General features: G+C 36.9%; 1 protein-coding gene across 2 annotated transcripts in view; it reads left to right on the top strand.

Moving 5' to 3' along the window:
• Nlg3 (Neuroligin 3) overlaps window positions 1-24535 on the top strand; it is a 165814-nt gene that overhangs the window by 136719 nt on the left and 4560 nt on the right. For both annotated transcript variants that reach the window (XM_083093247.1, XM_083093246.1), the window contains 6 exons: window positions 4445-4603; window positions 11182-11379; window positions 16360-16475; window positions 20640-20872; window positions 21961-22173; window positions 22694-22832. In XM_083093247.1, coding sequence (XP_082949373.1) covers window positions 4445-4603; window positions 11182-11379; window positions 16360-16475; window positions 20640-20872; window positions 21961-22173; window positions 22694-22832 — 1058 coding nt within the window. The remainder of the gene's footprint in view (window positions 1-4444; window positions 4604-11181; window positions 11380-16359; window positions 16476-20639; window positions 20873-21960; window positions 22174-22693; window positions 22833-24535) is intronic.

The following is a 24535-nucleotide window of genomic DNA, read 5'->3' as shown; positions in this document are numbered from 1 at the left end:
TCTTTCCTTAATCATCTTTGTGTTTTTTCTGTTCTGAAATATTATAAATATAAAATATAAGGGAGGCGGATATAATAAAAAAATTATATCACAAAACTATCTACCCCTTTATGCTAATATTTAGAATAATTTCTTTTCGTTTTGATTTTGTCACATTTTAATTGATGCTTTTTATTAACAAGGAATCCTGGCGAACCCAAAAATTTTGATTTTCATGAAACTTTACACATGAAAATTATTCAAAATGTCAAACAATGTTTCATAAGACATTAGATAAAAAAACCTTTATTTAACCATATTAATAAAATTTTGAAAAAAATTATTTTTTTCAAGATTTTTTCAAGCATTATTTTTTATTTTTATTAACGTGGTTAAATATTTATTATCAAACTATACGATTGTTTATTTATCGTTGGATACATTTAAGAAAATGATTTCCAAAAGAAAGATACGTGAAGATCGAGAAACATTATCTATTATTTTTCCAAAAAATTAAAAAAATCTCGACATTTTAATAATTCTCAAGCATGTCTTCCCCCTCCCCCAACTTTTCCATTCATCTTGCATCACTTGTTGCGTCTTCCTTTTGAAGCGAACAATTATTCCGCAAGGAAATCGAAAGAGGGGACGATAATGATTAGATTTACGAGGGCGATAAACGTCGTTGCTCTGAGTAGCCGTATGGCGCAGTTGTCAGGACATCCCTAATAAGACGAGCGCATCCGGCGTACGCGTCGCTCCCGGACTGTATGCAAGCTTTTACCGCGACGATTCCACCGTGAATACAAGCAATGAATGCAGCCGTGATAACCGCACCGCCGTCGCCCTTATCTCTGCACCTGTAATCCTGCCTGTGTCACTGTAGAGCTCGCAGGACGACGCGATAAAGTGCGCTGCATTGCAGTCGTACTCGGCAATGTTGAGCGCATCATTGTGCTACTTTATCCCGACGTTAACCCTGCCGCATACTCTTCTTTCGGTTTCCCCATTTGCTATTTCTCTTTTTGACGTAAAGCTCGTTTTTCTCCTTTTCTCTTCTCTGCGTAATAATTTTGCGGAAACGAAATATTCTCCGAGAGACGATTAAATATGGAAAAATTACAAAGTTTTCATTTTGAAGTAATTCTCTTTCCGGCTAATAAATATTGCGATGGTCAGACTCTATTTTGATAACGTAAAATTTGAAGTTTTCTGGGAAACAAGTGTTTTTTATATTTTTATATCGATGCTTTGTCGGCAGGGAAATAATTTATCTGAAAAATTTAATCAATTTTCTTTTTTCCTCTCACCTCTCTCTTTCTCTAGAATCCTTTCAGTGCGGGATATCAAATATTGTGGTAATGAAAGTTTCAATTTAACAAAATTTAACGATATTTATTTAATCTCTTGACATTTAATTGGCAAAAAACTGCGGCTATATTTGAATTTAACGAGTATTTTCTCGAGAATTTTTTTCGATTTAGGATATCGAATATCCTGCGCGGGAATGGAAGAGAGAGGCGAAATTGAATTTTGATAGCGTAAAGTCAATCTGGATCTCTCAGCTTGGCGAAAGATAAAGTTTTGATTCATGCATGATGAATGCACAATCTGTTTTCCTCTCAAGCTAGCGGCATTTACCAGCCGGAGGGCTGGAAAGGATTAAAGGAAGGGTTCCTAAGAAGGCGGATGCAATATCGAGTTTGTAAAATAAAGCGATCTAACGGGAACGCAGGTACTTCTCGTTTACCATCCAGCGATATCAAACTACGGAGCACCGCTTTATGAATATGTAAAGTCCGTTAGAGGCGCCCCTGCAAATTGTTTGCGGATCGCATCAAATATTGACAGGGCGCTTGTAAATTTATTCACGGCCGAAATAATGTATCGCGGCTGCGAGACGAGTTGAGGTCCCGATTTTCTCTTCCACGGGAAATGAGATTCTTGCTCCCTCCCCCACCTTCTCTCTCTCTCTCTCTCTCTCTTGTTGTAAAAAACAAAATTGCACAATTGCGAAATCCCTCGATACTTCGAAATTTGAATCTCTCGGAAATTTTTTATATCGGAAAATGGCTTTTTTCCTGTTTTTTAGATTTTTTTCCATCGAATTCCAATATCTACATCCTTGAATATTGTAAATTCGAGATTCTCTGCTTTTCAAATCTGCTTTCCACAAATTCTAAAGTCAAATTATCGAGCTCTTCTTCGCGCTTTTAAAGAAATTTTTGTAGCATTTTTGCGCATAAAAATAATTATAATCTTTTATAACTTTACATATATAATATATGTACAAAATAAAACATAAACAAAATTTCTCTCATTTTCGTAATTTTACAAGATAATTTCTATAAAATGATTTTATAATTTATAACTATTTTAGTTCTGACGCTTCAATTTTCCCTGAAAATAATAAATGATTGCACGCACTTTGATAAAGACCTATCATATATCCATACAGTTTCATTGATGAAAGTTAATTAATAATTAATTATAATAATAATACTAACAAATTATTTCCCGATATTCATCATAATTGCGTTTAGAAAAGGAATTTGATAATATACGGAATATCTTGCTCACTACTCTTTTACTATTCGAGTGTAAATGACAATTATTAACAAGATCGTGGCACAATAACGCCGTCAAAGCATATCATTGTTGTATGTAACAATAACACGCCGTATTATTGTTCATTCTCCTTGTCGAAATATTTTACACATATATTATGAAACATATCTATTACAAGTTTTCAAATTATTAATTTATTTTTCGTTATAATTTAATTTTTATAATTTCAAATTATTTACTCACTATAATTATTTATTAATTTATTAATTAATTATTTATTAAACGATTATTAGGCTACTTGTGTCTTAATCCGAATAGAAAATTATTTCGAGAAGACATATCTTTTCTAAATTTTTTAATTGTAGTTTATTACATAATATATGACGTAAGAAAATAAATGGCGCGCACTTAATGTAATATTCTAGTAATATAAAAAAAAACTATTTTAAATAAAAATCGGGAAAGAATGACGGAAAACCGGCCAGTTTCCGTGCTTTATTACAGGATGTGTACGCACAATTACCGGCGGAATTCTCCCGCGAGTTCCTAGTCGTGCAAAACGGGTTTTAGCGAACAACATGCGTCCGGGGACGTGTATTTTCGGACAATCGGCGGAGTCGCCAATTAGGAAGCGCATGAGGAAACTACAAGGACGATAATGAAAATAATAATTAGCCAACGCGGTTGCGGTCCATTAATTGATTTTGCCGCCGAATCGTCATTGTTCTCGACGGTCACTTAATTAACATGACCGGCCAATCAAGCGACCGTTTACTCCCCTAATCGCATCGGTGCCATTTATTTTCCCGCGTTTATTCTTGCAACAGCAACTGTCAAACTAAGCGCAAATTCATTTTCTACACATTATTAGAAAAATTTTTCTACCCCACATCACTAATTTAAATTATATACACTCCCTTTTAGAAATTCAAAAAAAAAAATAAATATTTTAATTGGAATAAAGTTTTTAGTGTAACTTGATTTTTTCGAACTTTATTTAATAAATAAGAAACCTTTCTAACAATATTAAGTAATTTATGTTTAATATAGAAAACTCGCACAAACTTTGTTCGGTTCTCAATAATTATGATAAAATAACGAGGAATCTCGCGAATCTGCGAACAGTTTCAGCGGGGATTAGCTGTAAATCGATCGATGGGACTCGTCGTACGGTCGTCGCATTTCACGAGGGCTCAGGGAAGGGCTGAAGGCTGCAGAAGGCAACAGGGTGATCGTGATGCGGGCTGTTATCGCGAGGATGGCGATGCGTGATTTGTTGAATTATGGCCGGTACTCGGTCTGGCCGCAGCGATCACACACCCTCGCGTGTTCACCCTTCCGGCATTACCATGTTAAATCAGATTGACGCACCCCTTTCGTGTGTGCGAGCCACCGCCGCTTGTTTTAATTACCCTAAGAGCGATAGGCGACACGTCGCCCGACACGCATGCTTGTTCATAACTCGAACATAACTCGAATATGAGCTACCAAAGGATCCTTCCTTATCATTCCTGATAATAATAATTGCAATTAATTTAGTTAAATTTAATTAATAATTAAATTGCAATATATGCAATATATTTGCTTGCATCGTTGAAGAATGAGCTCTTAAAAATTTTTCAGACCATTTTTTTCCCTTGATTATTAAACGTGATATTTTCTAACCTCAAATTTCGAATTTTTAGATGCGTAATAATTTATTGTCTCAAAAAATGTAACCATTGGATATCTAGTCGGTGCGGTTTTTACCTTCTCAGGACATGGTAATACTTTATCGAACTGTCAAAACTTCCTTAGAAGACTGGGAGACTGAAAAATGACCTTTTAAGGATGCGCGATGCGACCTATCAGGTGTCGAGAGTTTCGATCGATCACAGGATAATTTTATTGATTACAGCCGGCGCGAGGGACGGCGGGGGCAGAAGGTACCCCGTGATTGTGTTCGTGCACGGGGAGAGCTACGAGTGGAGCAGCGGAAATCCTTACGACGGCAGCGTCCTGGCGAGCTACGGAGGCGTCGTCGTCGTCACCATCAACTATAGACTCGGCATCCTGGGTAAGTCATGACAGATTTCTTTCGTTCCCGATTTCGCCTGGATCTCCTTCTCAGTTTCCGGAATCCGGGATTTCCAGGAGAGACCTTCTGTTTTTTTAGATTATTTTCCTGTAAGTCCAGGAAGATTCCCGGATTTTCAAAGCTTTGGGTGCGCGTGCATTTTGGAAATTGAAGATATCCTTCAAATGAATTGAAGATATTCTTCTGTATAATTTTTGGTAAACACCCCGCCTCTTTAAATTCCTAAAAATTATGCAAATTTTTTGAAATTTTTTGGTATCAATTAACTTAACCTAACCTAACCTTACCTTACCTTACCTAACCTAACGAGATTTCTCAATTATTTTACTTTCTAATAAATACGGAAAAAGGATAGAGAAGAAGAGAAAGAAAGAAATTTTAATTCTCTTCAAGAATTTGCACTTGTTCCCAGATTTCCAATCTTTCAGTTCTTAATTTCTATCCTTTCTCTGCGTCCCTTCTACGTGAAATCAATGATTAACGTCGTTTGTCGAGTCAGATGTAACTTTCGCGAACTGTTCGAAACTCAGATAAATTACATATGTTAGTTGCCCGCTTAATGGCGTGAAACACTGGCTCACGGCAGTTAAGGTTTGAAACGAGCCAGTCGACCGTAGCTCATTAGCTATTTAGGGCCGGTTACACCGACGTCATTTACCGCCAAGTGTGTTTACTCAATTTTCCTGCTTCATCCAGAGGCAGCATCCGGTCTAGAAGCCAAGGGATTGCGAAAGGGACGATCGGGTGCAGGTATTTGTGCAACCGCGACCCTTGAAACCCTTGGTTGACCGGTTCGAAATGCCCGGTTCACCTCGCTCGCGATGCCATTAGACGCGACTTGTTACTCCGTGACGTTTGACGTATGACGCTCGTCCACGAGAATAAGAAGCCGCGGAAAAAGCTTAGGAGCGATAAGTTTTGGCCGCGAACGCCACAGGGATTGCAAGTTCCGGTGAGACCCAGCTTGTTGCCTGGCAACCCGGGCAACCAAATCTAATAGGAAACTCATTACGGCCAGGTCTTCCGTTTCACCAAACTAAATTCTTGACTCCACCCGCTTCCTCTTCCCCCTCCTCTCTCTCTCTTTCTACTCTACGATACGATGGCAACCCCCGCTGTTTTCGTCCATCATTCTCGCCTGTCTATTCTTGTTTTAGGATTAGATGATATTAAGACACCCATTCTGGGTGTCTTAATATCATCTAATCCTAAAACAAGAAGGAACATGAAAAACACCGATCAAAAATTCAAAGCAAGTTAAAGAATTCCAAGAAGGTTGGTGTCTAGATTAGAGTATACAGAGTGTTTCTTAATAAGTGCGACAAATTTTAGGAGATGATTCTTTGTCGAAAATTAAGGGAGGTTTCTCATATAAACATTAAAAAGTTCTAATAAAAAATTTAATAGGGGTTGCTAGTTTCATCCCCTTATAACAATACGGGAGGCTGAAAAAAATATTAATAAATAACCTTTTTACTAGTGGAAAATATCGATCTAATTTCATTTCTTTAACTTGTTCCAAATTTGAGAAAAAAATAAAAATCTAATTTTTAGAGGATTTCCCATTTTTGGAGGAGTATAACTCCACAGGGAGGGATGTAGGAGTATATGTTTATATGAAAAACCCCCCTTAATTTTCGACAAAGAATCATCTCCTAAAATTTTTTGTGCTTATTAAGAAACACCCTTATTATTAGGAATATTATTATATAATATTATTATACACAATTATTACATAAATATTATATTATTAGGAATACTTGTGGTTATCAGATAAAATTTGTTGTGTTAATATTAGATTAAATTAATAGACTAGATTAAATAAAAGAAGATCAAATTCTTCGCGCCACTTAATCGAACAATTAATACAGAAGAGCGATGAAAGGACGCGCGAAGGGAACCCTTTCCTCATCGAATCGGAAAGATGGCACGTGAGACGACAACGGACGATAAATTCAAATTCGAGGATTCGATAACGCACGGACTGAAGAGCAAAAAGAGCCGCGAGGGAAAAAAAAAACAGCAACGGCTAGTAACGGGATAAAATGGCGACGCGCAGAAAATTCTACTCTGCGGCGGTGGTCGCGATTTTTTTTCCCCCTCCTCCCACTGTCTCGCGCGCCCCCCGCGTTTTTTCTCCCTCCCCTCCCACCCCTCCCTCCCTCCAATTTTCCTTCGTTTCGGAAAAATGATGCGACGCTTTGTGAGCACCGCACCGGCGATATCCACCACCGCCTCCTCCCCCATCCCCCATCCTCCCCCTCGTCGAGTGTGTATACCAGCGTGTACCGGAAAATTTAAATCAACGAATAGCGTTCAGCAGTTCCATTGTAACGAGAAGAATAGGAGACGCGGAAGCGCGATGCGACAGATACGCCGGAGGTTGAATATCAAATGGGACATGACCGGTGCTTTATTTTTATTCCGCTTTTCGTGTTCGCACCTCTCTTCCCGTGCGTGTGAACGAGCGCGGGCGAAAAAGCTTTGTGCGTTTTTCCCTCCCCTCCCTCCCTCTCTCTCCTCCCGCCCCCGTCTTCCCGTCTTTCGACGTAAAAAGCGCGGAGAAGGTCGTTATTGGATCGAATCCCAGCCGATGGCTGAAGGGCGAGACGTGAAAACGTCGTAAGACGACGGGAAAGAGATTGTAACGTCGTATGGGAAGAGATGCAAACGTCGTATTGCGCCGAGAGATCTCGGAAGAATTTAATCCTGCAGGAATCCCATGTTCCGAAAATCCCGGGAAACATTTGGCCAAGGTACGAACGGTCCCATCGACGATCCGCGCGATATAACGATGATCGGATCGTGTCAATAATGGAAACATCCGATTACATATATACGAGTTTTCTCACGTATACAGGGTGCGTCATTTTAAGTGATGCAGCTGAATATCTCGAAACCATGGCGGTTTCGGTGAAAATGTTTTAAACAAAAGTTGTATTGTTTTAAAGGGGCCATAAGATGGTGTCATTGGTTTTATCTTGAAAAGTCGTTTGAAGATCACGTGAAGGTCACCTTCAGTTTCTTAAATGGAACCTCCTATTTTTTACTACTTATTCTTGTAGCTTATCTCGAGAGTTTTCCAAAACACTATAATAAAGTATTTCTTTATTGAGTACTTTTCGAGTTATGAGGCTTGAAATAATTTCTTAATTTTACATAAATCATAAAATATCTAGTAAAATATTCATTCTTCGATTATCTTACCTTAATACTTTTATGTACAAAATAATGAGAGAAATCAATTGGTATAAAGAAAAAACATAGTTGTTTCGAAGAAAAAATATGTAATTTGCAATTAACAATTACATATTTTTTCTTAAAAATAACTATGTATTTTCTTTACATCAATTGTTTCCTCTCATTATTTTGTACATAAAAGTATTAAGGTAAGATAATCAAAAAATGAATATTTTACTAGATATTTTATGGTTTATGTAAAATTAAGAAATTATTTCAAGCCTCATAACTCGAAAAGTATTCAATGAAGAAATACTTTATTATAGTGTTTTGGAAAGGCTCTCGAGATAAGCTAGAAGAATAAGTAATAAAAAATAGGGGGTTCCATTTAAGAAATTGAAGGTGACATTCACGTGACCTTCAAACGACTTTTCAAGGTAAAACCAATGACACCATCTTATGGCCCCCCTTAAAACCATACAACTTTTGTTTAAAACATTTTCATCGAAACCGCCATGGTTTCGAGATATTCAGCTGCATCACTTAAAATGACACACCCTATATATAAAGAGAATTTTTATTTATTTATTTTCATTTTATTTTATAAATTGTATAAAAAGAAAATAAGTGTAATAATCATTCTGATCAAAATATCTTGATTTTATTAGAAAATTTAAGTCGAAGGAGAAAATATAGAAAACCTTTCAGGAAAACAATAATAGTAATTTAATTTGAACGGAAAGTCCAAAAAATTCAAAAAATATGTAGAAAGAGTGCAAGTATTCCGTAAAATAATTTAATCAAAGTTCTTATTGACAAGAAAATTTTTTTCGAAAAATGAAACAAACATTTTCCTCATAAAGACCCCGAAAAATAATAGGATACACAAGGATCCTAGAAAATTCTATTGGAAAACGAGTTTGCAAAATCCCAAGGTGCTGAAGAAAGACGGATGTCTCCCTGCCCAGCAATTCGATAAGACGGATGTTTATTAAACAATCCGCAAGAGCCGTCTAATACCACCTGATCCTGTAAGGCTCTCTAGACGAACCTATCTAATCCCGCGAGGACTTTACAAAAGGGAAGACCAGCCGTTTTTCCACTCGGCACGGCTTTCCAAATTATCGATTTGGCAAGGCCAGCGGGAAAACAGTCGGCGCAACATCGTTGACCTAGATCCTGACGACAGTAACGCCTCCCTTGTTAAGGCGCCGAGTACCCTAAAGTTAATGCGCAAGGACTCGTAATAGAAATGATCCTCTTAGCCGCCTCGAGAAACAACCCTCACGTACGTCGGCGGGTAAATATGACGGATAATTTAATGGCGCCGCGTTTCGCGAGGCAAACACCCCCGCTGGACCGAACGGTCGAGTCTTACTGCTAGAAATATCACGTCCGAGTGGCTTGCCAGTAGCAACAATCGTCGCTCGCAATCTAATTCTGGTCGAACGAAAGGAAGGAAAAGGCGGAAACCATCCCCCTTCCTCCCCCTCCCCCGCCTCCTCCTTCAGAAGGGTCGACCTGCCTCAATTAACGCTAATCTAATTTCCTCCTCTCTATCTGTATTAAAAGAGACTGGAACTAATTGACTACATGGATAGCTGACACCGCTGATAATTCCCGGTTCCGCGAGATGCAATTAGGAAATTGCTTGACGGATAATTGTTCGCGAAAAATTTATTTTTTCTTTTTTTCTTTCATGATATAATTTGCCATCGAATTCATTCCACAATCGTAATTAAGGGTGCTCGGATAGAAATTAATTCATTATCCTCGAATCGCGCTGACGTAATTTCTCTCGCGTCCGCGCCTTCGTTTTTGACAACCTAACCTAACCCGACCTAACCATCCCGGACGGAATAAATAGAGCGATAAACATAAGGCAAATCTTGGACATCTGGCAGATTTACGAATCCGGATTTATTCGGCGGAAGCGGAAGGGAACGAATAAAGTCAGGCCGTTGACGAATGTGCATTTCGACGAGGGCAAAGTCGAACGATTTGTGTATCGTGACAATCGTGCCCGCATCCGACAAGCCGGGTAAGACTGTTGCCACTGGCGCCATCCGGCCGTCATAAATATCGCCTCGACTCCGCCAATTGATAACGATATCTCGTTCGGCGAAACGATACGCAAAGTAGGACGTGATACGTGTCTGAAACACTAAATCATACCGCTCGCTCGCCCCAGACGGGCCAATCTCCACATCCTCCCCGGCCATTTAATCCCTTCACGCAGAAGGGACGCGACGTTAACGGTGGCCGGACAGGACAAAATCTAGCTCAAATAATTCGGACAACCGAATGGACGTCGCGCAAAAATCGACTTTCGCACTCGAGCGGGATAATTGCGCAAATTAAATTTTATGATGTCGAATGAAGGTTTTTTTTCATCAGAGAAAAATAAAAAATAATCATCGCTAATTATGCTCGATAATTAAAAAAATTTTCTGTATATTTCTAACATTCATATTCATATAATTAAGTTTTATACTGTCCAATGACGGTCGTCTTTTTTAAAAAAATATTTTTCAAGTTGAAAAAAAATGAATATCATTTTAAAAGACATTTTTAGAATAATTGTATACATATCATTAGAGCAATTAATTAAACTCGAATATATAATTAAACTTTAAGTTGTCGAATGACAGTCATCCTCTTTAAAGGTTTCCTTCATGAGAGAAAAATAAAAAATAATCTCGATAATCACACATTAATAGTGTTAATTAAAACAACTTTCTGTATATTTTTTAACATTCGAACAAATATTCTTACACAATTAATAAAGGGTAATTATATATATATTACCAGAATAATTAATTAGGCTCGAGTATGTAATATAAACAAGTTATATAATTAAGTAATATAATCATGCTGTCGAATAACGATCATCTTCTCTAAAGATTTTTTCGTTAAATAATAAGAAAATCGCTATATAATTAAATACAGTATTGATTAAACACACATTGGTACTAATTAAAATAATGTTCTGCATATTTCTAACATTCGAAAAGCCATTTTTACATAATTAACAGAGCGTCGGTGTAACTGTATCATGACAATTAATTATAGCAATTAATTAAACTCAAATACATAAGCAATCAAATATCAACACAATTATTATACATCCTATAGATTTATCTGGTTTTCATAGAGTTATCTGGTTTCTTCATTTTCCTACACGATAGCTAGTGTTTCGTTGTATCTCGCAATTTATCTCGCTTGTCGCCCGATGGCCCGCGACACGGGACGACTGGAATTAGCACTATCGGCGGTAATTCCGGCACGATCACGATGCGATGTTATACTAGCCGTGACCGCGACGATAATGGACCATCGCGGGCTAACCATATAAGCGGGGCTTGTTTTGATTGCAGGCTTTCTAAACGCCAACACCGACTCGCACTTACGCTCGCCGGCGAATTACGGCCTGATGGACCAAATCGCGGCGTTACACTGGGTGCAAGAGAACATCGCTTATTTCGGGGGCGATCCCAAAAACGTCACGCTCGTGGGACACGGCACCGGAGCTGCCTGCGTGAACTTCCTGATGACCAGCCACGCGGTGCCCGATGGTGAGTCACCCCTTCTTCCTCCAACCCTCGCAATGTGTATTATTTTTTAATTTGTATATTATATTTATATCCTTAATTTATGTTCGACAATTTTTACTTTTTTGGATAATTATTTAAAAATTGATCAATTCTAATTATTAGATAGATTGAAAATTCTTTTAATTAATTATAATCCTTTTTTATTGATTATAATTAATTAAAAGAATTTTCAATCTATCTTATAATTACAATTGGTCAATTTTTAAATAATTATATATATATATATATATATATATATATATATGATATATATATATAATTATTTAAAAATTGATCAATTTTAATTATAAGATAGATTGAAAACAAGCGATGTTCTCCTGCATATATATGGATTAATTATAATCCTTTTTTAAATATAATTTTGAGGTAGTCAACGCCTTCAAATATCTTGGCACGATCATAGACAACGAGAATAATATCAGCTCAGAAATTAATCAGAGAATTATAACGGCATCCAGATGTTCCCATGGACTCAACACTCATCTAAGAAGCCCACTCATCAGCAGAAAAACCAAAATCCAAATCTACAGAACGCTGATCAAACCAGTTCTCACTTATGCATGCGAGACATGGACATTGAGCAAAAAGAATGAAAACATCCTTAGTACATTTGAAAGAAAAATACTTCGACGAATCTTTGGAGGAATCAACATAAATGGAATATGGAGGAGAAGATTCAATGACGAACTGTATGAATTATATAATTCCCCCGACATCATATCCCACATAAGGATCCAGAGACTCAAGTGGGTCGGACACGTGCAAAGAGCAGCCGGAGACTACCCCCCGAGACAGATCATGCACGGTAGGATGTATGGGGTTAGACGGCGGGGCAAACCGAGACTGAGATGGTTGGACGATGTTGATCGCGACGCGGCCACAATCGGGGCTAAGAACTGGAGGACCGAGTCTTTGAACAGGAAAACTTGGAGGCATAAGCTGGAGCAGGCACTGGCCCACAAAGGGCTGTCTCGCCAATGATGATGATGATGATAATCCTTTTTTATTGAAAAGGATTATAATTAATTAAAAGAATTTTCAATCTATCTTATAATTGCAATTGATCAATTTTTAAATAATTATCCAAAGAAGTAAAAATTGTCGAACATAAATTAAGGATATAAATATAATATATAAATTAAAAAATAATAAGATATTACATAATTTTATTCAAGAGTCAAAATACATGTTCGGAGATGTATTGTAGGGTGCTTTATAGAGAAGTAATCCTAGCAACAGTTTATTGTCTTGGATCAAGCCATGGAGAATTGTTCCTCTTGTCGCGTCACGACATGGAAACAGATAACGTCACGCAGAAACGACGGGGCGAAACGGGGAGGGGCGGAGAGGGGTGAGAAAGGGGCGCAGGTCGAAGAGCGAGAAGCCGCACGAGACAATGATACGGAGGAGCTAGGAATAATGGGCTGGTTTACCAGACGCCATAAATTACGAGGGAATCAGCTGGCCCGACCACCATTGACAACTCGCAGCTGTAGTGAATTATCATCCACAAGGTCCCAGCGATAAGCACTGCGGTTCCGAAACAGATTGCGACACTTCGTTTTTTGTTGCCTCGCCCTGATAAAAGCCCGTGTAACTCATCGAAGAATACGACGAAGAATAATGGTGCGCGATTTCCGACCAAAAAATTATACCGTCCCCTCTTCTCCTCTCGTCCGTTATTCTGTTTTCGCGCGCAACTGACCGCGATATAACGCGATAAATAATACGAAATAATAAAGTTAAAGTACTAAGCAAATCAAGTAATTCTCTCGCATGTATTTATAATAACTTTATATAATTAAGAATTAAATATAAATAATTAAATATAAATATAAATAATACTTAACTAATTATATATAACATTTTTTTATCTAAAAGTAATTCTTAATTTGATGAATTCTTGATAATCCTTTAGTTTTAGACTTTAAAACTCCTTTAAATTTATTTTAAAAAGTCTTAAAATTTTTCTTTCGATTTTAGCTTTTAATTTTTGTATAATTTCAATATTTAAAAATTTTTTTAAGTACTTGGAATAGTTTTTGTTTTATAAAATTTCTTTAATTAATTTAGATTTTTTAAATTTATTCAATCGTTAATTTATTCTAAAAAATCTTGGAATTTTGTTTTTGATTTTAAGAAAAATATTTATACAATCTATAGAATGTCAAGAGTTTAAAATGTTTCAAATGCTTGGGATATAGTTTTTCATAGAATTTTTTTTAATTTAAATCCTTTTTAATTCTGTTATCACTTAATCATTAAGTATACATTTTAATTATTTTTTATATCCTGGATTATTTTCAGATTTTAAATTTTAAATTTCTTTGTTTTACGGTCTTCTTGCGCTTTGAATACTTTATACGCTTGAGTCTTTGATTCTTGGCTTCTTTAAATTCCGATTTTTCGATTTCTCGATTACTCGAATCCTGCATCTTGAATCTCCAAGTTTCTCAGTTCTTTGTGGACCCGCGGGGAGGTTTTTTTTCTTTTAAATTTCAATGTTCTTCTTGATATCTCGTTTCCTTTGAACCTGCACCTTTAATTCGTCGGACGCTTGGCTCCTGGGATCCTGTTCCTTCGAAGGAATTAATTAATCCTCGGGTATTATAGAGGACTGCCATTAAATCCAAGTAACGCGACGGAATTTGAGCCGGCGATAATCCTTTAATAGTCCTTTAATGTCGCGAGCTTCGACACCATCTTATCGTTCGGTGTCGTCCTCTCGACGACGACGGATATCAGAAGAACGGGGCCATCTTGATTCCGTAATGTCGGAAATACGTTGAGGACGCTGTCCCTCGGGATATTCAGAGTTTACTCCGATATCTCCTTAGCTAAATGAATGAGATCCAATCGGATATCGACATGTATCGGGTGGATAAGATCGCTCTGGAGAACATATTTCACGTTGAATATTCAGATTCGGACCGACCGACCAAATTGGGATTACGCGTGGAAGAGAATGTCGCTTGTCACTTTTAGTTTACTAAACTTTCCTCCGCATGCTTCGTGTACTCGAATTCTGCCAGGACTCTCTCCGCAATTTGGTAGATACCGACGAAATTTAAAGCTTATTTCCGTCCGCACAAATTAACAAATAATTACGCATAATGTTATGTATAAATATAACGTATTAATAATCATGTTCAAATAATCGCAATGAAAAATCTCAAAAAAGATTAAAATAATAATAAAATAATCGAGGAATATCTTCAATTATATATAATTAAATAATTAATAAATAATCATAATTATATATAATTAATAATTTATTTATATAATATTTATATAATATTTATATAATATTTATATAACATTTATATAATTTTATATAATATTTATATAATATTTTTTTTATATAATACTTATATAATATTTTTATATAATATTTATATAATATTTATATAATATATGAGGAAATTTTCTCTTCTCTCTTTAGTTTACATAGAGAAATTTTACCTAACATCTCTCGCGGAAGGAACCTTGTATCTTCAAGATATCAAGATTAACGACTCGCAGGATTGGGATTAAGCAACTTATCCCGATCCTCCGTATTAAATAATAGACTAAGTAACAGGACGGAGCCTGCAACACGTCGTGTTAGCCCTGCTGCCTTAATTTTCTTCGCGCTGCGAGGGCCATGCACTCTCTTGTCTATTCATCTCTTACGTAATGTCCAATTTTCCGACGCGTGATGAGAAAATTAATCGCTAATAAGCTCCAGTCCAAGGCCAACTCTTTGGGGCTGTCCCGAGATGATACATATTTTATTATTATTACCGAGAAAAGAAACGTTTCTCTCATTGCCCTTTACTTCCTGTAAGAAAGTAGAAACTCTTAATTAAATGGAAAAGTGCTTTTTAGCAGTTTCTTCCTGAGAAATGAGTAAGACTGCATTTAGTTAATTATTAATTTTCTTCTTCATCTTTTTAATTACTCGATAATAATATGACGTGAATAATAACGCGCGCGCTTAAACAATATAACATTGTGCATCGTATTAATCAAATCTTCTCTTACACGTACAGAATTAATGCTGATGTGAAAAATAATTAAATCGCTTAATTATTATAAATTAACGTAGCTTAAATATTCCTTACAGAAATCTCTTCGTTTGCACTTTATTGCAATATTGCGAGAGAAGCATCCGGTGAATCATCTTTTTATCTAATACATTCTGTGTACACTTGCTTTTTTTTATACGGCGACATTCGGTGCGTCTTCTTGGTCCTCATCTTTAGAACGGAAATCGCTGATAACATCGTAATGGAAATCGTTGATTGGAAATAAATCTATCGAGCGATCGAGATGAGAGTATTCGCGTTACTATGCATTGAAACGCGGATTGTGTTTCGTTTACTCAGGTAATATCGTAGTTCGGCTCGCGAAGGGAATCGACCTCGAAATCATCTCGAAATTCAATTCTGCGCGTCGCGATATATAATCTCCCCCCACCCCCTCTTCGCTTCCCGCGCGAACAAACACTTTTGCATTACGAGATATGATTTGCGAATCCCGAGATAAAGCCCGAGTCTTTTCGAAGAGGCGCTAGAATTCCGGAGAGAAATCGCGCCTCGCGAATGCGGTGATCCTGGAGGATATAAAAATTTTTACGAGGGGTGGATCCAAAATACACGAGGGATGCATAGCTGGAACTGAGGAAGGGGAGATTTTTTTTTCATCGATACTTAATCACACGCCTACGTCTATTTAAGTTTGCGTTCGAACAAGATAAAAATCCCCCTTTGTAGGATATTTTTAATGGCGGACTTCGCCTGTCCTCTATCATTATCGTTTTATCAAAGGGACCGATAAATTATACGCTTAAATGCGTGAGGTAAAAGTCAGGCCGAGGTCCGGGCGCTTTTGAGGCTTGTAACGAGCCTCGCAAAGCTCGCAAACTGTATCTGTTATTAACAGCGGCGGACTCGATTGCAGGTCTGCTGTTCCATCGAGGCGTCCTGATGTCAGGCAGCGCACTTTCACCCTGGGCGTTAGTGAGAGGCGCCGCCAATTACGCCATGCAGGTCGCCAAACACCTAAATTGTTCGTCGGTGAGTACCAGCAAACATGTCCACCCGATCGCCCCGAAATTATCCGGCGCGTCAGACGGTAATTTCATTAACTCCCCCTCAACCGCCCCCTTTCTCGTCGGTCCTTCACCCGACGAAAAGTACGAAACGTACGTCTCTCTATTAAACATCATCAGAATTTAGTAATGCGAAAACTCAGATTATCGCCAGGAGCAATTTCATCGAGATTAAATTTTGACGATGATTAATTAACATCGACAAATGGAGAGGGCTTTTAAATTAAACTCGAGGGAAGAGTGTATTGAATGAAATATTCGACAAATATTTTAGTCGACGGTAAATCGAGGGGAGCGAGACTTTCGAAAAATTTTGGAAATCTCTCCCCCCTCTCCCTCTCTCTCTCTCTCCCTCCCTCCCTCTCTCTCTCTCTCTCTCTCTCGGCGTTAATTCTTATTCGCTCGTTTTCGAGCATAATTCACAATAATGCCGATCGTCGGCGGTGAAATAACCGCGGACGGACATAAATTAAAATATCAAATGCGCGAATAACTCGGCGTATCCGTGTTTTTGCAGCGTTAATTACGCAACAGCAATTATATTAACGGGGCGTTTCAATTAAGCTAATATACACCCGAGACATACATTGGCCCCAATAGGCGAGCGCGCATTTTCAATAGAGAGAGCTAAAGCTAAATTTCGCAAATTGCAAATTGGCATCGAATGCAAATTTTCGTATACACATATAGTTGCAACGAGGCAGCTATGGACGGTCATTTTATCGAGCGATTGAAAATTTTCTCAATCGCGCTCTCGAACGTTATTTCAATTTTATAATAAAAAAATGGACGAAACGCACGTGCGTGTCGTTTCAGAATTCAATAAGAAGCGCTCCATCATCGTACGGATGATTCGCGCGCCTCCCTTTTCGCTCTTTCCTCTCCTTCCCTTTTCTCGCTTCCTCCCAAGATACAATCCTGACACTACGAACGCCATGAAAAATATGTTGTCCCCGGTTGACGGCTATTTTATTGAAGGTGAATTACGTACTTGGCCCACTTTATAACCGCGGGAGCCGCCATGACGTCTTCTTTATTGAAATTGATATGCAGCGCTGTAAATTCCGCCGACGATATTTCCGATCGTCGTCGAAAGAGTCCAGATATATCCCCTATATAAGGCCATCCTCTTCTGTCAAAAATAACGCAATAAAAGATAACCCGGTTTCATCGGTGTTTTTCCAATTCGAACTTTCCCCTCCTACCCGGATATCCCGCGAGGAGGCGAGGCGAGTAGGGAGGAAAAGGGGGAGAGTGTGGGCGAAGGAGGGGTGGGGATGCGAAATAAAATTGATTCCCGCTACAAGTTCGAGCGGCATAATATAATCCCCGGCCTCGATTTCCATTTCGCGCGGCCCGCCACTTTTTCCACGGGGCACTTTCGGAAACATCGAGAAACAATAGGCGCTTAATCCTCGTTTAATCGTTACCTTCAATCGCGTACCGCAAATCGGAATCCTTTAGACACGCCGAGAGCCGTATTTTTCGAGTAACGGAGTTTTGTTTCCTTTTTTTTCCCGCTCTCGATATCGCGTTCGCCGAAAAAAAAAAAAAGCAGCTCATGAAATTTATTCGATTTCATCTCGATTCTTTCCCTCCTTTTTTTCTTTTCAGAAAATATACTTTCTTAAGTATTTTTCGCTGCATATATTTTCCGCATTAATTTGCTCGAGAGCTTCACTTAAACAGGAATGTTCCTCTTCTTGTGAACAATATAAGGTATATTTTTTTTCCTCACACTTGCTTAAATTGATATAAGATACACTTGTCAACAGATTTTATATATATAGATTTTATATATATTAGTAGTTGAAATTTACAAAGATTTATTAATATGACAATTAATAATTGCAATTTTAAATTAATTAAAGTATTCTGATTATGAGATCAATTTTTTGAAAATATTAAAGAGATCGTTTTCCCCCGGACTGATGAAAAATGCATCAGATAATCATAACCAACAAAAATATATATATATTTTTTTTTAATTATAAAGTTTGATGAAACTTAAAAGTCCATATTTTTAATAAATCCATAATTCAATAAAAATATTGAATCTTGTAAATATTTACAAAAATTGCACTTTTCTATATTTCTTTTTAAAAATAAACATTGACACTCATTTGCCTTAACTTTTGCCATTATTTATAGTAATGCCTCTTTGCTCTATTTCTTTTTTCTAATTTTTTTATGTTATACATTTTGCCCTTAATTTGCTAGGAAAAACAATTAAAAAATGTTACAATAGAGTTCGGGAATATTGCCCCTATGGAATTTTTGTATTTTTAAAGAAAAATACATCCTCATACATATCAAATAGAAAAAATATTTATGTAGAAAGAATATTTGACTGTCACCAATTATATAAGTTATATCTTCAAAAATAGTGGAACATGTATAAAAATAATGATAGTTAAATTTTTATGAAAAATGATTAAAAATGTTAGGAATAAATTTTATATATTTTTGTAAAAATTGCTAATTTTACCCTTTCTTTTTTTAATATAAAATCACATTCATGGCAGTTCTTTGGCGGTTTCCCAATTGATTGTGTACTATCACCTATCGACTTCTGTTTCAATAACACTTATAGCTCATTATTTCTGAGTAATGAGTGGGACATTTTCCTTGCTGGAGGATATTACGTCATTTCATCCCATAAAGAGAATATTTGCTCTCCCCAAAGAAAATATCATAGCCGACGATTCTCTCCTTCTTCTGTTATTCCTTTAATTCTACCTGGGAGATAAGCCGTATTTAACGCACGTGAGAATAGATCACGTGACAAATCGAGCCCCGGAGCCTGGCGGAGAGGACGTGCCAGAGCTGACGCGTATCGCGTCGACATTTTCCGACGGTATTTTCTATCGTTGGCACCTTAACGAGGCGCCTACCTACCTATTCTGGCAAGGTAAACAAGATTTTCGTGCGTCGCTCAGCGGAATTCAGCCGCGGAATTCCGGGCCGAGGACCGCGCGGCTATTCGCTTTAATTCGGCGGCGTACGCAAATGAATTGCTTTAGCGCCGGTAATCGTCTTTCGGCTCTCGAAACGCGAGGGGCGCGGGGGGTGGAAAGGAGGACCGGCCGCAATCGAATGTCGGGGTCGGTCGCTGACGAAACGGGACGGTCGCAAGCGACCGCGCGCGCAAATTGGCCGCGTACAACGAGGGCTCCGAACGAGGGCGAACGCTCCCCTGATTGCGCCTCATCCCGATAAAATTACCGAGCACGATGTTACTCGGTACATGTATATGTATACAATAGAATCTCGCAACTCGCAATCTTAATTGAATGACCTTGCCGTCGACCCTCCCTCGGCGAATTGTCGATATGGCCGATACTAATCGCAATCTGTTCTACAAATTCTCAACGCCGTATTTTTAAGCGCGAGTATGATTCTTGGGATTAAAATCTCCCTCGAACTTGAAATTAACTGGAGAAATATATATTTTCTTCAATTTCATTTTTTTCTATGTTTGTTTATAATTTTTATTGTAATATCGAATATTCCTACAATATTCTATATAATAGTTTTATAATATTTATATAATATTATATAATATTTTTATAATATTTTTCATTAATATTCTCTTATATTATGTTATATATTATTTATGTATACATGTGTAATATTTGATTAATATTTTTTGTAACATTCTATTACTATTTTTATTATAATCTTCTTTCTCTCTCTCTCTCTCTCTCTCTCTCTCTCTCTCTTAATTTTCTTATTAATAAATATTATAAATAAATATTTTTATAATTATATATAAATTATTTGATGCCTGAGAAATTGTAGAACATCCCACATTATATCAAAATCATGATTAGAATCAATATTAATATTAGAATCAATATTATTAATTCTAGCTGCAAAATTAGTTTTCTTCTATCTTTGCCGATATTTTCTTATTTTATCATAACTTAATTAAAAGTACCAGATTATATTTTATATCCATTGATTTACTTTGCGGGAAGTTGAGCGTATAAAAAAAGCGGTAGAAATATAATGAAAAGAAATTTTCTCTTCTCTTGGCCATAATATTTGTGATATTAAGGATAAACGAGAAACGGCTGACACCTCTCCCCGTCTCACATTTATAGAACACGACTTTATTCTGTCACAGGCGACGGGTGATCCTCAGAACCTGCTGAGATGCCTGAGGGATGTGTCCTTGAGCGAACTAGTGTCGGTGCCTGTTAAGGGACTAGAGTTCGCGCCGGCCTTCGGCCCCAGCATAGACGGCGTCGTAATCGATCCCGGTGATCCCGAGGATCAGGACTACACCCTGCAGGTCGACACGATCAATACGCTCAACAATATCCTTCTAAGGAAGGACGTCGTGGCGAAACTGTCGAGGTATCATTCGACTTCTCTTTTTGCTGCAATCGTTATAACTCGCGAGATTGAGCTTCGAGACAAGGGAAAATAAATAGCGCGGGAAACAATACCATTGCTCGACGGGGGATCATCGGCGAGGAAAAATAAAATCGCATCCTACAATGTCCAGGACAACTTTCTTATATTCTTCGCTTGAAAAATATGGAACTTTCGCGTGTAAACAGAAACTGCAGGATAAAAAGAAATTCATATCTAAAGTGCCAATGAAGGATTCTAAGTATCCATGTTTCCTACGAATTTTAGAGAATCCAAATAACCGAATATTCCAGATATATAGGGTGATTTGTAAATTATATGTATGTTTTATGAAAAATTGTTGCATATAAAAGTTACATAATTTCAAGGGAATTATTAAATAGTATATCTATTTTTTTTATAAGAGAAAGTCTTTCAAAAATTTGAAGATTTAGTTTTCTTAAGTGGAATCATCCTCTCTCTCTCTAATTTTGTTAATTTTTTAAATCGATTCCTCTCAATATTTAAAAAATTATAAGGTCTAAAAATTGAACAGTTTACAAGATATTTTATATTTTAAATTAACATAATTTTTTTTATATAAATTATGAAATATTCATTTTTCAATTTTATTTTATCTTAATTAAACCTTATTTTTATACACAATATAATATGAGAGGAATCAATTAGTGTAAAGAAAACACATTATTTTTAAAAAGAGATATGAACTTGCAACGAGCAGCTACAAATTACTCAAAAGATCTATTTTAATCGTCTCACTCTGCATATAAATATTATTAATTTCTTTCATATTTTTAGAAGAAGCTTTCCATTATCCTTGAACAAATATCTTATAATAGTGAGTGACACATTGAAGTCCAGCGTAGAGCAAGAATGTGATTCTTTAAGAACCGCGAAATCTGAGAGTCCTGGGGCTAAAAGAGAAACTTTCCGAGTAAAATTTTCATATACTTCGAGACGAAAACTTATATGCCCTAAAAATGTTTTACAGATTGCGAACTTGTTAATATTTCATGAAACATTTCTTTGCTCTTTAAAGTGTGTGAGAAAGTGAACTCGTGAATTTGCAGATACGACCTAATGGTGGGGGTTGTTCGCTCGGAAGCGTATTTTTCCTTAACTGCCGACGACGCTCAATACGGGATCGAGGCCGATAGAAGGACGAGGATCCTGCGCGAATTCGTGCGAAACACGTACACGTATCATCAGCCGGAGATCCTGGCGACCATCATAAACGAGTACACGGACTGGGAGCGACCTGTCCAGCATCCTGTTAATATTAGGTAAATTCCCAACAAATTTAATTGACAATGAAGTTCAAATAAAGCTCGATATCCTTTCATTTATTTCAATTATTTATGTGTCCTAATTAATTGTCATTAATTTATTATGTGTTGCATTAGCTAAATAAATAAATCATTGCAAAGTTTAATTATTTGTTAATTTACTAACTCTTTATTTACGATTATGTGTATGTGTTTTATTATATTATTTAATCATTATTTTTAATGATTTGTCTCTTTATATTTTTTAAAAGTCTTTTTTAATTAGTGCAATGTATTTTGTAACAATATAATACAACAATAATTTTACAAAAAATTTTTATTATTAGAGATATATAAATATAATCTTAAATTTCCCAAACATATTTTAAATATGATTTTTTTATTCACTTATTTTAAGTTTATTTCCGATAAACGATTTTTTTATTCACTTATTTTAAGTTTATTTCCGATAAACGTTTAAGAAAAGTGTTTGAAGTATATTACGAGGTTTATGAAAGGGAATATTCATTTTTTTCAGAGACGAGACCCTCGAGGCTCTAGGGGACGCGAATATCGTTGCCCCAGCGACGAGAACCGCGGATCTTCACAGCCAATCCCATAGGAATTCCTATCTATACGTCTTCGACTACCAAACGAAATTTGGAGACTATCCTCAGGTTTGTGATCAGCCGAGAAAATATTTTATTGAATAACCTAAAATAAAAAGGAATGAAAGAATCTCTAGGTGCTACAGAATTCTCAGAATAAAAGACATCTGTGCAATCATATATTCAGACATATTTCTGATATTATATATATGTGATAATATAATAATAATAATATAATAATAATAATAATAATAATAATATAATAATAATAATAATAATAATATAATAATAATAATAATATAATAATATAAAATAATAATAATAATAATAATAATAATAATAATAATATAATAATATAATAATATAATATAATAATATAATAATAATATAAACATTTTTAATCTAATATTCTTCTCTTTAAGTTATGGGATTTAACATTCTAATTATGCAATAAATATTAACTTTATTGTATAAACAGATTTAAGGACATAAAAAATATAACAGCCAGATAAATTCATCAGAAATTCCATCAATAAAAAATAACGGGGTGTAGATGAGACTAGAGATCATCTTCACTCTCGTTTATTTTCTCTCCATTTTACTTATTTATTTATCTATTTAGCTATATTGCGTATACATGAAACGGAAGCTGAGATTCAGCGGAAACGCGGCAGCATGGCGGTGACTCTTGCTCGTATCTGATTTTAGAAACTTATGAGAGGCGTGCAACCCCTTACCTCCGCCTCATCCCCTTTCCTTTTGCCTGCTCCTAGTTTCGAACTTCGAATGAATTTTGGTGCCGCGATTATTAATGCCACATATATTAGCGATATCCCCTTCTCCCCCCGCCATCCTTTCCTCCCTCTGCTATTTCTCCGCTGGAGGTTGTGTAACAAGAAACGGATGTGTGAAGGGAAATTCGAAAATTGCACCGCGACGATGAGACTAGTTATTACCGTTGCGCGAAATTTCGAGATATTATCTGAACATGTGTTTCTGATGCATATATTAACGATATGCTCCGCGCGGAGCATTTCAGTTATCCAAGCATCTTATATACATGTGGGGCAGATAAAACGCGACGCGCAAATGTACGAGGGATGGCAAAGCTGTAAAAGTTTCTCTCTCTCTCTCTCTCTCTCTCTCTCTCTCTCTCTCTCTCTCTCTTTCTCTTTTTCTGCAAAAAATGATAAAAATTTCCCTCCATCTTCTTCTCGAAGGACGCAAAAAATTTTCTGAATAAATGATCACCTTCATATCTGCCGCTTCGTAAATTCAGCAGAAAACAACGATACAATTTTAAAGGGCGCGGGGGCGAGATCCGACGAGGAGAGGATTTGAAATTCCACGTTCGCCTCTCGCAAGCACCTGCAACTTTCAGCCACGCTCTCTCTCTCTCTTTCTCTCTCTTTCTCTCTCTTTCTCTCTCTCTTCTCACGCCGTCATTTCTACCGGCACCTTTTGCGCCTTACACCCGATGCACTTTGCATGCGAATATCGTCTGGCACCTCGACCTAGCGATCACCGTTGCCGTCAACCGGCGAAATGAAAGTGCATTAAACGTTCAGCGCGCGCGCCCCTTTCACCCCCATCCCTCCCGTTCTCGTTCGCGTCCTTTTCGCCCCTTTCATGTCTCTCGCGGAGAGCCAACGAAGAATAAGGATCGCGCGTAAACGCTGCAACGAACTTATTGCCCCTGCTACGATTGCATGCGGAAAAACGTTTTGGTCGCGCACGAAACGCGATATCGCCCCCCGCCCCCCCCCCCCCCG

This window comes from Camponotus vicinus, unplaced genomic scaffold (assembly GCF_025532165.1).
Source record: "Camponotus vicinus isolate PSW18456_S1 unplaced genomic scaffold, iyCamVici1.0 SCAF_3, whole genome shotgun sequence".
Lineage (NCBI taxonomy): Eukaryota > Metazoa > Arthropoda > Insecta > Hymenoptera > Formicidae > Camponotus > Camponotus vicinus.
This window is presented reverse-complemented; position numbering and strand designations above follow the sequence as displayed.